General features: G+C 36.1%; 1 protein-coding gene across 1 annotated transcript in view; it reads right to left on the bottom strand.

Moving 5' to 3' along the window:
• Nucleotides 1-15028, bottom strand: part of LMCD1 (LIM and cysteine rich domains 1) — a 64657-nt gene that overhangs the window by 30447 nt on the left and 19182 nt on the right. The window contains exons 2-3 of the mRNA XM_014053765.2: nucleotides 8960-9048; nucleotides 2401-2656 (exon numbers count right to left, since the gene is read on the bottom strand). Of these exons, the coding sequence (XP_013909240.2) occupies nucleotides 2401-2656; nucleotides 8960-9048 (345 nt within the window). The remainder of the gene's footprint in view (nucleotides 1-2400; nucleotides 2657-8959; nucleotides 9049-15028) is intronic.

Raw genomic sequence — 15028 nt, 5'->3', positions numbered from 1 at the left:
GGTCATACCATACACTTGAAGGAAACCTAGGAGAACTTGGAATTGGTTCTTTGTAAACTTAAATATAAAGACCATGGTTGGCAAGTGTGTGGAGACTTGAAGGTCTTGTGCATGCTGCTCGGGCAACAAGCTTGGTATACCAAATACCCTTGTTTTCTGTGTCTATGGGACAGTCGAGACCAACAAAATCACTGGACCAAGAAGAGTTGGCAGCCGAGGGTGATAACAGTCGGTGAAAAAAATGTCCTCCAAGAAACTTTGGTACCTTCCCATAAAGTTCTTCTACCACCTCTCCACATAAAATTGGGATTGATGAAGCAATTCATAAAATCACTTCCAAGAGATGGAGAATGCTTCAAATACTTGGTCACCAAGTTTCCATGCCTGTCAGAGGCAAAATTGAAGGAAAGTGTGTTCGTCGGACCAGACATTAGAAGGTTGATCAAGAGTTTGTCAATACCATGACGGATCCTCAAAAAGAAGGGTGGATTGCATTTAAAAAAGTCGTACAGAAATTTTTAGGCAACAACAAAGATCCTCACTACAAAAAGATCATTTCAAGCTTTAGGTTGCCTGATGAGTTTGAAAGTGCATTTCCTCCAGTTCCACCCTGACTACTTTCCTGAAAATTTGGGAGCTGTGAGTGAGGAACAAAGTGAACGATTCCACCAAGACATTAAAGAGATAGAAAGGAGATACCAGAGAAAATGGAGCATTACAATGATGGCAGACTACTGTTGGATGCTTCTGAGAGAAATTCTAGATGCTACTCACAAGCGTAAATGCACCAAGAAGAGCTTCACAAGGAAGAAGAATCGAGTTTAGTGTGTGTAGGTGAGCTCATTTCAGTTCAAAAAAGGATTTTCATGAAAATATTGTAATAAAACTTTAATTTTATGTCTATTTCCATTTATTTTGAGGTATTGCCTTATTTAACATAGTTACCTAAATTTGTCAGGAAATGTGATGTCCTATGACAAAATGGAGATCATTTTCGGATTCAGTGCACCCAAAAAAAATTTTTTTTGCAGACCTCTGTATCCATTGAAGAGAGGTGATCAGGCTTGTAGTGTTCTATTTAATTTACAGACTATAAACACAACACTAAGCATTTTCTTTTTCTACAAATTACAAAGCACTGGTTACTTGATATCCCTGCAGTAGGTTTGTTCCAGTCTATTGCTATGTACTGTGAGCACAATGGGCATTGTAATAATAGAAGCCAAGTACTGCCATTGTAGAACTACTGTATTTAATCTAGTCAGCACAATATGATGTGTAATATAATCCCTTCTTTTAGTTCCTTAAGTAGACTTCAGTTCCTTAAGAAGACTTTAGAAAGATGTAAGATCAAATTCAGACTTAATTTGCATCAACACTAGGATCAGATCTTAAAATCTATGGTTAAACTTATTTGTGCGACAGTGAAGGAAAAAGTGTTTTTGTACCTTTTAGTGCTTGTGTTTGGATGAGTGAAGAAAATAAACAGAATGAAGCAAAGGACCACCGACTCCAGTTTTCATATAAATATAATCTCTGTTACTAAACAGAGAATATAGATTAATTAAGTGTTTTCAAATAGGTGAACAATCAGCATTAATCATTTTTCTTTGCAAAACTATGTTGCCAACTATTTTTACTTTTTTATTTTTAGCATTATTCTTCAAGAAAGTTTATTTTACTGTAAGTTTATATTGTCTAAAGAAGCTTTCCCAAAGAATAGGAATATTTACCACACTCAAATATGTTTGGCTTTACTTGGTTTTAGCGATATTAAATAATGCATTCCTTTGGAAAAACTATTTAATTTCAATGCAAACATATTTGGGTCTTTGAAAGTCGTAATTATATGATACTAAATATCACATTTCTTCCAAAATGGCTATGTTTGCATAACAAGTTTAGCTTGGTTATTGAATTAACCCAAATCCTAGGCTTGTATAATATACTGGATCGTAACGAATCAAGCTGGATTCACTTAACATTCCAAGCAAAAGGAACCAAGGAAAAAGAACAAAAAGAACTAAGGTTTATCCTGTAGCAAAAATGTGGCTGCTAGGCATTTGATTAACTTTTGGTTTAGCTGGTTAAGGATGTCATGTGAATGAAACTTTACCAACCATACTGATTTAGCTTGTTGGGGAAAGGCAGAGGCAATGTTAGCTTTTCTTTTTTGTGGCCTTCCCAAATTTGGTGGAGAAATAGAAAAATGTAGGGAGGCCTTGATGGCAATGAAGGGATGGGCTTCTTGAGGTCAGTGACTCCCTACCTGTCTTCTGGCACCATCTCTTTGAAATGTATGCACTGCCTAATGGCTATACAACCTTGTTCTCTGCTAACCCATTACTCCATCTGAAAGGCATCATATTCTCTTCCCAGCCCTTGGGCACATTTCCTTACCAGTTTCTGAGTCAATCCAGGTGGAGCCCATTCATACGTAACAGTGTCAAAAGTTGGATCTTTCCGAGATACTATAGGATTAGTGATAATCATGCGGTTCCTTTTATAGATGCGGATTCCATCGCCTCCTTTTACCCGAGCAGTGAGTGAAGAATATTTTGAATCAGCCAGCAAGCGGCCAATTTTCCGATCATCTTCTGCATCAGAGCTCAGGCTGTGATCTTCCTGGCTGCATTTGCATGACTTGCATATTTTCCTGTGGGAGACAAATGAGGTCATATTTTGATATAAGCTTGGGCCCTCATAGGTATGTGCTCTTTTGGTGGCTCAAGGGTGAACCTTAGAATAAACAGCCAAGGTTATAAATCAAAGTGGATTATGACATAGAACAAAAGATCTTTTTGGTCAAATGCTATCCGGAGAGAAAAATCTCTAGCGAGGATTAACAGAATTTGCAATGGTGTAGAACATAAGACTATAAAAAGCCTCACTGTCAAAACCCTGGAGGAAAAGCCTTCAATGACTGAGATTTACATAATGGAAAACATTCAAGTGATTAAACTTCAATATCTGTATTAATCACTCAGTGGGACACAGGCAATATGGAAATGCAGATTTTGTAGCAGTCTAATTAAATAAAATCGGGGAGTTTCTTGTTCTGCTTCCAATTATAAAAATAGATTGGTGTAAATGGACCCTTTTTAAGTCTTAATGTTTACACCACATCATGGCAGCAGGGGAATTCTGGGAGTTGAAGTCCACACATCTTAAAATTGCTAAGGCTGATAAACATCGGCCTAAACAATGTTACCTGAAAGCCTATGCTTTCAGGTAACATTCATAAAGGCAAATAGGGCTTAAATGGAGTGTTCATAGTGAACATTCCAGTATTAAAATGCTGTAATGAAACTACAGGCTCCTAAGGTCGCACATATGTGCTAGTCGTTCCTGACTCTAGGGGGCAAAACTCATCTCCGTTTCAAAGCCAGCACTGTCCAAAGATGTCTCTGTGGCCAGGTGGCTGGCATGACTAAATGCCAAAGGTGCACAGAACACTGTTACCTTCTCACCAAAGAAGATAGCAGTTTCTATTTTTCTACTTGCATTTTTACATGCTTTTGAACTGCTAGGTTGGCAGAAGCTGGGACAAGCTCACTCCGTTATGCGGCACTAAGGATTCGACCGCCAAAGTACCGACCTTTCTGATCAACAAGCTCAGCGTCTTAACCACTGAGCCACAGTTCCTAGAGTGGGGCTGAAAGGCGAAAGGGAAGCAATATGTTCCCTCCCATATTTGGGCACACCAGGTGCTTTGACAAAAGAAAAAAAAAACACTACCTAGATATATATTTGCCAAACCTCAATCCAGAATGAGTGCTAGTATTACAAAAGAAGTGCAAGGACTTCTTTTTTTGGTTTTCAGTTCTCCTGTGCACTTCCAAAGTACATCAAGTCAAAGTGATTACATTTCACTTATGAGGTTAAAAGAAAAATAGTATAACGAGATTTTTAGGAAAACACTGTTGAGGACCAAGAAATCATTTCAGTGTCATTTCACAATGACATTGTACAAATCGATTCCTTATCCTAAATGGAAATATGAGAAATAACAAAGGGATAGAATTATATCCATCATAAAGCAACGGGATATGTATTTTTGTTTTCTGTAACTTCCACAGTAAGGCACTATTCCTAGCCCCTAAAATTGGCTGCAAAGCATTGCCCCAGTAATTTCTGGGATCTATTTTGGCTTAGAAGAATACCTGGCAAAAATTCACTCAAGTTGTCAGAGTTTATATTTTTCAACTGTATGAGCAAGATTTCCAAACCCTAACAGGTTAATGGTAAACCCTAAATTAAGCCAAAGAAAAGGGCCCAATGCTGATTTATGTTCTAAAGTAGGAAAGGTCACTCAGGGCTACAGCTAAAAATTTGGATACAAAATAGTAATTCAGCACTGATTTTTTTCATTGAAAGAAAGAAAGAAAGTACACTGAACCTCTGCTAGGTTCATCACATGTTATTTCATTAACCACCCACCCCCAAATTAAATTTCATCTTTGCATTTCACTGCCACACCCTCTGCAGTTGTCAGAAATCAGTTTTTTTTTAATATAGCCAGCAGCTGCAAAAGGTTGCCTGTATCAAAACTCAAACTTCAAAGAAAATGTCTGACAAATCTTGACTAGACTAGTCCTGGTAAGAAATAGATATACAGTCAAACAAAACAAAATATTGTGCAATGTGGAAAATAGTTTGTGATGCAACAAATAGGATGCCTACCTAGGAATGAGAAAAACAAGAAGCATTAATTAAAACATAAACCTTATTTAACTTGTATAAGCCAAGCCCCAACTCTTGAATTCTTCATGTTTTTTACTCCTCAATAATTAAATCTGCTGCTTTCAACCTGAATTTTTAGTGTCAGAGATGGTTAATGCCTCAGAAAAAAGCAATGTGATGTCTATGGGCCATGGTGGCGCAGTGGTTAGATTGCAGTACTGCAGATTACTTCTGCTGACAGCCATCTGCTTGCAATTTGGCAGTTCAAATCTCACAGGCTCAAGGTTGACTCAGCCTTCCATCCTTCCAAGGTGGGTAAAATGAGGACCCTAAATTGTTGGAGGCAATATGCTAACTGTGAATTGCTTAGAGAGGGCTGTAAAGCCTAAGTCTAAGTGCTATTGTTATGCTTCTAAAAGAACCAAGATTTCATTCATTAATACTTTATTTCAACTTCACATTACATGAACAGTTATTATCATCAAACATTTTATTAATCCTTTGTGTAACCAGGGGAATGATGGAACTGTTAAAGTATGGAATGATTCCACAGCTGTAAATAGTTCTAGATTTAGATCTATATCACACTACAGACAAGGCTAATTTGAGAACATCCATGTTAAATGTTTTACAGCAAGTGGCAGCATCTGGCTGATTTCTGTTTGAACTTGGATACTAAATAGCCTGGCTGGAGGAATTCTGGGAACTGAAATTTACACATCTCATAGATCTATACAAGAGTTGCTGAAATTGAGAAACACTTATCCACAGAATACTTAATTTGTTGATTTGGCTTATATATTGCTAAATCAGCATGTCTTCCCAAATGTTTACAACTATGAACAACTAGTGATTTACCAATAATCCTACAGCAGAAATAAAAATAAGTGGGGAAGAAACACTTAGCGTAATAGCAGCAATGTTTCTCAAAGACCTAACAAACAACTCTAGTCTTAACCATCTTTGGAAAATCAGCAATGATGACGATGATAAATTTTTAGGGTTGAAGCTACTCCATAGGTGTGGGCCACCCTAGAAAATCATCGCCTCTGGGCACTATTCCACTAAATTTACATAAACTATGGATTTGAAGTACATCCCAAAGAGGACATGTTAAAAAGGTAATCCTGGAATTAGGCTACTCTGAAATAATCTGGTTTTCCCCTCTAATTTTTGAGACCCAGAAGAAATAGTATCTTATTTTGTTTACTTTGGTGTGCTGTGTGAACCCCACCACTGTTTCACAGGAACTTGGACAATTACAGCATACTCAATAAACTATAATTTAAAAAAATTAGCAGAATGCATTAATCCAAAAAATATCAATAACAGTTTCCTGGTTGTTAGTGATTGCTGTATTTCCTTAACTGCTGTGTACCTTTATTTGTTGTATTTGTGATTTGTAACTGTGTTAACTTTAAATATTGTTCATTGCCCAGATGTATAGCTGGATTCATAAATTGAATGAATGAATGAATGAATATTCTTTAGAATGGAAAGGCTATTTGCCCATTTTAGTTCTTGTTTTGTCTAGTATAGCTCTCCAGGAAAGCTAGTTGAGGACTACAGACCATACCCCAAATAGTTAAGAAGCTATTAATTCAAAGAGCTATTCTTTCTCAAGTCTGAGACAGAGTTGTTTGCAACTCTAATTATCATATACAATTATCATATATACCATAATAATAATTGACCACCCAGAGTTACCTGTAGCAAGATGAGTGGCCAATAAATTAGATTGATAGACAGATAGAAAGACAGACAAAATCCTTTTAGAAAGAAGGACGGACTCTAAATCTGGGTGCTGAATATTATGTTTTACTTTGAGCTATGAATATCTCAAAATAAAGTGTTTGAGAGGAAAATATTTTAAGCAGCAGCAAATTTACAGAAAACTGGGAGCCACACAGTCTATGTTTTGTATTTTCTGCAAAATCATAAAGAAAAGAACATAACTTGTTAGATTTTATACCTGGCAGTTCGTTTGATTAACAGATGGTAATATCATTCAAAATTATTTTGGGTTCATTATAAACATAACATTTGTGCTGCTGAACATGTGTGGGAAAAATAATGTACTGGCAGTATAAGCTAGCTTCAAATGGAATCAACATGTCCCACGATTCTAATCTAGATTTTAGTTTCCTTAGAAGCTTTACTGAAACCATATTTCTGTCTCATCCACAGATTGGGGATAATTTTATATGAAATGAAACTCATATTTTTTCAATGATGGGCTCACATGGAAGAAATCCAAATTTTAGGGCACTATTTTTTTTCACGTTTCTTATTGATTACAATTGAAATCTGGAGGAATCTGTATCCAAATAACTCTCACTGATAAAACAATCATGATTCAAATTGGATGATTTGGATTTTTCCCCCTAATAATTTTATTGAAGATTACATTAGACAGATAAAAGTGACAAAATTACATAATACAGAAAAACTGCCAAAAAAAAAGATTCACACCCAATTTGAATCCTTCCTTTAATATTTAATATTTATATCTCCATTTCTGTTTAAAGAGCTTCCCCCCTTTTTTCAAATAGCCAAAACCAGCCCCATTTTTTTTAAAAAAAATCAATGGAAATACCAATTCATTATTTTAATCTTGATAAAATACATCAATTTTGTAATCTTTCTTCTTTCTTCAAATGATCTCTAGATTCATTTTTTGAAATGTTTGAAATATACCTGGAAACTGAAATACAAGAATAACCACACCACTCACATATAGAGAGAGTTAAAAAAAACACCTGATAAGCCTTAAAAATGAGGCATGAAATTCGGGGCAAGCATTACCAGAAATCTTGAGGAAGTATCCTAATGGGGAGGGGGAAGAGTCTTCCATTTTTTTTAGTCTGAGGCAGAAATATGTGGTCAGAACATAAGACTCAGTTAATAGATGGAAAGTAGGAGGAAGCTGGCATTTAGCAAGAACAGTACGTTAACAAAGATCACGACGATAAAATGCAGAGGAAGGATTATTCGAGCAGTTGAGAAAGCTACAAAGATATCATTATTGTGGAAGAAATCCCATTGCCAATTGTGTAAGATTAAAATATAGGTAGGAATGGTGCACCTTTATGTGAATTTTGACTTACTCTTCTGAAAATGTTTTTCCACTGAAACCAAAGCAGATTGAAATCCCAACATGCCCAACAGCATTCATATAAAGTAAGTGAATCAATATAACCAAAAGGTTCAAATATTTGTATTCAACCAAGCCATAGAATATTTCTAACTTATTCCCGTGGGAGTGAAGGCTTCAGGGAATGTGACATTTTTAAAGATGACATCATTGCTGAAAGCCTGGCATCCTTTGACAGAACTATCTGAGCTGCTACCCACTATTGGAAATGCCAGAAGTCAGAGATACACAATTACTGTATATAAGCCGGCCTTTAACAAAGAACGTAACAATTCAAATGCAGTGAATGAAAAATTAGCAGCATAATGCTACTGATCTGGAAAATTGACAAAGGGCACAATGCAATTTTGCAGCCCTGCTACCTTGATCTAGAGTTCAAATTTTCTGAAGGATAAAAAAACCCTATACTAGTTCCAGTCTAGTCTACAGTGTATTAAAGTTAATAAGTTTCTTTCCATTATCTGAACGGAGAAAATGAAAGATCTCAAGGCAAATTTGCATCTTGAATAGGGGCTGCTTTTATTCTGTTTCAGCAACTGAGAATAAAGACAGATGGTGGATTATTGCCAGTTATACAAGGAAGTTTAAACATACACTGTCTACACTTTAATCTTTAATAAGATTTTTTAAAAGCTAGAGATTCCACTAAGCACTTATTGCTAGTATGCATCCAGTATATTTTTCTAGTTTTGACTTAATGGAAGTGAAATCCACTAGATTTGAATGTGGGCATGTATGATCTAACTATAGACATGGTGTCAGATGCACAACCTTTTAATAAAATGTGTTAGTTGAAAAAGATTTTTAACATACTAGACTGACAAATTGATATTTCTTCATTTAGCAATAGTACTTAGACTTATATAACGCTTCACAGTCCTTTCTAAGTGGTTTACAGTCAGCATATTGCCCCCAACAATCTGGATCCTCATTTTACTGACCTTAGATGGATGGAAGCTGAATCAACCTTGTGCCGGTCAGAATCGAACTTCTAGCAGTGAGCAGAGTTAGCCTGCAATGCTGCATTCTAACTTCTCTGCCTCCATAGCTCTTTACAATTGCCCTGAATACAAAGTAAATCTGAGCAGAAAATAAGAGCAAAAGGAATAGTAAAACTTTTACCTCCAAGAATGTGGTTCAAACCCAGTACACTTTTCTCTGCATTTCAAACAAGGCACACCTCTTCCTGATGGTTGATGGGTAATTGAGACCTAAAGAGAAGAAAGTTTTTTAAAATCTATTTTTATTCACTTATACTAGGCTTAATGGATACACATTACTACTAGTATACACAATATTAAAAAACACGATAAAAAGCAGCTGTAACTGTTTCAGAGAAGAGCAAGTTTAACTCAACGTAGTTAATCAGAGGTATACAAACTGTTGCTACTTGGCCATACACGCCCCTTCGTCTTATTTCAAAATTCTCTGTAAATGATGAATTCAAGTCTCTTGTAAATACTATATTCTCCTTCAGTGAAACCTGCTGCTTCAGTGAAATTTTGCTGCTTTGGCTGCTTAATGTCAACTTGAACACCACTTTATCTTTGCAGTTTTTGATTCCTTAACCATGGTGGATAGCATGTCTATACCTAAGCATAATGTGTGAACCCAAGAGGATATCATCGTTGGTGAACATGAACCATGATCATGATTTATTTTAAAATTCCATTTACTGTTAGCTAGAAATGGAGATTGTTGTGGATTTGCATACTCTGCTTATCCATAAAAAAATTAATTGTAGTTAAAGAGAGACAAGTTAATGTAGGTTTACTCTTAATCATTTCCATCACCCTTTCCAAATAGAAATTTCACTGTAATTTACTAAGATACTCAGTAAGCTCGTTCAAGGAAACTTTCCAATTCTTCAGGAAGAAAATGTATTTCCTAATGGGCCATATACATACTGAGCACACAGAAGGATTTATTAAAATGTAGAAAAACTAAATAGTTGCTTTGAATAAAAAGTAGGAATATTTTAGGGTTGCTGGGTTTATATCACCTTGTACCTGAAATCCAAAATCAACAAGTTCCAGGTGCATGAGTCATCCTATACTTTTATAGTTCAAGTACGGAATGGTTTTCAAAAAAGTTCAGGCTAAGGGATGTTGTACTAGTATCTGAATGAATTCCCTCCCAGTGGTGGGCTCTGGATCCCGTTGCAATTGGTACGCTGTGACGGGGCCGGTCATCCACCTCGGGCACATGTGCTGCACATGCATGCACATGCCACCACCATGCACCACCACAGCTGCTTGGTGAGGCCATGCAAGTGCTGTGCGTGCATGCACAATTGCCCTGTTTCCCTCTAAAAGAGGTAAGGAACACGGGTGGGCCCACCGAAACACTGTTCCGCCTGGAACCCACCACTGTTCCCTCCCTATCTTTATTCTTGTATATGCCAAAAAGATATATATCTTTTTCTGAAATGTAATTTGAATGGAACAATTGTTCTGTAGCTGTTATTTTTTAAACTAATGATCAGAATTTCTTGCAATTCAGTGATCTATCCAAGAATCTAAATCTAAATCTCCCTTGATTATTCCCATTCGTTGTATCTGGAAATAGCAAAATATATAGTATCCCATATATTTTATAAAATTGCATCTGGAAAAAACCAGATAGCTCAAACGTAAATATTAAATGTCCTATCAATGGTTATGGAATGTTTTCATTTTTAATGTTTGAAGCACATGAATGAAAATCCAAAAACCATGCCATGATTTATATTAGTTTGAGTTATAAAAGTAGCAGTGTCTAGCCTTGGAAACCACACCTAACAGATCCACAATATAACAAGTGCAATGTTAAAAACTTGATAAATGTCAAGTGTTCACATCCCTACCCTGATTCTCAATCGTTTAAGATGTCCCAAAAGTTAGTTTTATAACATTGTTCTGGTTTTTCTTGATGGGATGATGGATGATTTGTCCCATAAAGAAACCTATACAAGCAATTTGAGTTGAAATTAATTTTAATTTGTTGAAGAACAGAGGTTGCTTTGAGTTTATTTGGAGCAAGTGTTTTGACCATTGTCTCTAAATTGGAAGGTATTCTTGCCTTTGATCATTTTCTGCAGATTAAATGTGACAGTGGAGTCAAAGAAAGGGAAAAAATGTACTGGAAGAGCCAAAAGTTAAGCTGTACCAAAAGGAAACATTGTAGAGAAAAGGATAGCATGGAATGATTCCATAATCATCAGCCTTGTCATCACCTTATTCCCTAGCCCAAGGAATTTTTGTAGAGGCCAAAAATCTAAAGATCAGATCTTCAGATCTGGCAAGAAACTCTGCTTGTTCAAGATCCTAACCAGAAAGGTGCCAGTTTGATGTTTTTTTTTAATTTCCTTCCTTTCTTTATTTTTTGTTGTATCTGTTTTTTTTAAACAAAACCAGCAAAATAAGTATTATGCATTTATGTTTCTGTACAGATTGCCAATATACATACCAGTCAGCACACACACCAAATATTCAACCCCCATTTGGGTAATACTAGCTCACTGTGGTGGAGACTCAACCAATGTCAACAATCCCAAGGGAGAATGTTTGCTTGCCATAACCACATTCTCTTCAGACCTTTCACGTTGTGCTCAGAAGATGCAGCCCAGGATTTACAACTAAATGATTTTGCGTGTAGAACTAAGCCAAGGCTAATTTAACAACAGTGTGTCAAATAAGTCACAGTTAGCCTAGTTCATCTATTGTGGTTGAGCATAACACTCTTTATGTGCTTTTGATGAAGCACAAAAAGAGCAAATGCAACCATCTATTTGCAGATGCAAGTTGGCATTATTCAAGACAATACTCTGTTAACATTAGGACAGGCCTTAAAATCTGAAGAACAACTCAACTATCTTGGTAGAAGCATCATGGATACAGATGGGGGAACAGAAGCAGATGTGAAATGCTGAATAGGCAAAGCAATTGCCATCTTCCAACTTAAAAAGAAATAATCTTAAATGGAAGGATACAGAGATGGTAGTTATATATATATTTTGATGACATTTGAGCAGAAGAACAGAACTGAATGGAATTCTCATTACTGTATGAACTTTAGTTGAATGCTCCGTTAGTTTTTAATTTCCCAAAATGAAGAGTCCACAGGAATGTTAATATACACAAAGTTCAGTATAAGTGTCAATCTAATAATCATCTTGTTCCTTATTTTAAACTAGACATTTCCTGATCATGAGAGCTTATTAAATTGTGGAGGAGCTTCTTGGAGTCATGGGTACACCATCATTGGAGGTTTTCACACAAAGTGAGGATAACTATTTATCTGGCATAGGATGAGAATTCCTGGGCTGGACAGGGAGTTGGACTAGAAGACTTCTAAGGTGCCTTCTAACCTCATGATTCTATGTTCTTCTGCTTACAGTGAAGAATCCTAAACATTTGTAACCTAATTGATAAAGATTGGATAAACTAAAGATCAAACCTATTTTGCTTTCAGATTATGGATATGGTTCATTCTTCATTATGGTTCATTCTACTGATATATACATGGACCTTCTGTAACATGTGTACAATGTAGGTAAAGTAGACACTACTGCTTTTCAGAAAAATATTCCTTTGCTATAACTTTTGACAGAAGAGACATCACCCTGCTGACAAAAGTCTATATAGTCAAAGCTATGATTTTCTCAGTAGTAACATATAGCTGTGAAAGTTGGACCATAAGGAAGACTGAGCAGCAAAGAATTCACGCTTTAGAATTGTGGTTTTGGAGAAGACTCTTAAGAGTCCCTTGGATTGAAAGGAGATCAAATTAGTCAATCCTAAAGGAACTCAACCCTGACTGATCTTTGGAAGGAGAGATATTGAAGCTGAAGCTCAAATACTTTAGCCATCAAATGAGAAGCAAGGACTCATTATTAAAAGACCCTGATATTTGGAAAGATTGAAGGAAAAAGGAAAAGGGGATGGATGAAATGGTTCAATAGTGTCATCAACACGGTAGGTTTGGGCTTGGGCAGGTTCTGGGACATAGTGGAAGACAGGGGAGCTGTGGTCCATGGGGTCATGAAGAATCAAACATGTCTTGACAACTGAACAAAAACAAAATCTCTTTTGACATAGGGTAGGGCTCACTATAATAGACAAAACATGTTCTTGCTTAGTATCTTGAATATGAATTTCAGAAAATGTTTTTTCACAGATGATAAATATTATTTTAATTGAATACTTGCACACCAAATGCAGCATAGAGGATGGTTTAAGGAGTTGGCAAAGATAGCAAAACCTGGATTTAAAACCCACCCCTGCTGTCAATGCTATCTGCCAAATATTCTCTTTGCAAACAAGGCCTTGTCTACATTTAGAGTGTTTTATAAAAACCTGCTGTGCAGAAATACAGATCTCTAAATTGTGTTCTGAAGTCTCATAATTGTTGTTGGCAAACTTTAAGGAAATGAGGGAGTAACTGAAAAGATAAATTTGACCCAGGGAAAACACAATTCAGAAGACAAATAAAGAAGAAATGGAGATTCTTATCCTGAGTTTTGCCAGTTCTGCCAATGTAAAAGTATTCATTGAAGTCTAACTGAATGAAATATCAAGTTCAGTTTTACACACAAACTAAAAATGAAAAATCCTGCAGGAACGTATAATCTCTTAGATAAATTTAGATATCTGGAGGATGAGAGGAAGACAAATAGATTGAAACATGTATTTTCCTTATTTTACAAATCAATATTTCATGTGCTATTTCTGACATAGTAGTGACCAGATGCACAAATATAAGCCAACCCTAGCTAAAACTACAGACTATGTTGAATGTTCACATTCTAGAACTTAACAGAACCAGCCATAGCTTAGTGGTACACATCAGTGGTATGCATAGAACATGAAACATGGACGTTCAGATATAGGTTAAGAACCTCAGTTGGAATTTGAACCCCTAGAGGTGAAATCAATGACAATACTTAGCTAGAGGGATATTGGTGTGGCAGAGATGGCTGGTACGGGCTCATAAGAGTCAACTGTTAAATTTTCCGGAATTTCACTGGTTTTTTTTTTAGAGCAAAACTGAGCCACATTGTTGGGATGCCAATCAGTTGTTCAGCTAATCATACTAGCTGCACAGCATGGTGGGAATAATGGAGTCAGCAGTGATAGTGAGATGTGGAGGCACTGCAATATGGGGTTTGGTTTTGGCGGTATGTTGATAAACTATTATTAAACATTTGCCAGTACACCATTGGTGTAGAGAGACCACCAGTGTAGTAGGCTGTATTGCTATAATACAGCTTCCCCTTAGCAAATAGTTACTAATTTCAGCCGCTGTTGCTTCTAATCATACCAGTTTTGCTGGCTTTCTAATCTGTCTAGAACTTAAAAGTGCAATCAGCACCCAGACAAAATGCTTTTAACAGGAGTGTTCATTTATCTGTAGTTCATAAATACAAAAAAAAAAGATTTTGGTTGGGAACAAGAAGATGAGTAAGACATTATAAAAATGTCAAACTAGGCATGATGCAAACCAAATGGAAAAGGGAAAAAAAATCCTTCTTCATTATATTTGAACCCAGAGTCACCCAAATGAAACGGAATGGTGGGAGAATCAGAACAAAAAGGGAATGCATTTTCGCACAACACATGTGGAATGTGTTGTTAGTGGTTCCAACTTGGCTGGCTTTTAAAAATGTACCAGACAAAGTCCTGGAGGAGGGAAATTAATGAAGGATGAGGCTATCAGTGGCTATTAGCCAAGATGGCTGTATATTTCTGGGATGGAACACAAGCAAGAAACAACTATTGCCCTCATGTAGTACTTATGAACAAGGGTCATTGTAAATGTATCTCATTGGCCACTGGCAGTTGTTTCTTATTTTTAATTTATTTAATTGTACATCAGATTGGCAATATAGAAGAAACATCCTCAATATACTTTAGAATTGTTTGAGGACTGCAACTCCCAGAATTTTATGCCATTCTGGCCAGGAATTCTTGGAACAGTCCTTTCAATATATCTGGATAACATTAGACAGATAAGACTGCACGAGTCAATTTAAATAGTTCATTTGCAAATTAAAAAAAATTCAAGAGAAGAGAGGAAAAGCTGATTTAAATATTGCTTTCAAAACAATCTTAGAAAGAATAAAATCAAATTTCTTGTGTGTTTGTGTGTGTGTTTTTTGTAAGTATTTTGATTCCAGACTATGAACAAATATGTTGGTTTGTGCTGCTAAAT

The sequence above is a fragment of the Thamnophis sirtalis genome, unplaced genomic scaffold (genome assembly GCF_051295495.1).
Source record: "Thamnophis sirtalis isolate CommonGarterSnake01/CBP01778 unplaced genomic scaffold, rThaSir2_p1.2 scaffold_3, whole genome shotgun sequence".
Taxonomy (NCBI): domain Eukaryota; kingdom Metazoa; phylum Chordata; class Lepidosauria; order Squamata; family Natricidae; genus Thamnophis; species Thamnophis sirtalis.
Note: the sequence above shows the minus strand (reverse complement) of the source record. Positions and strands in the feature narration are given on the sequence as shown.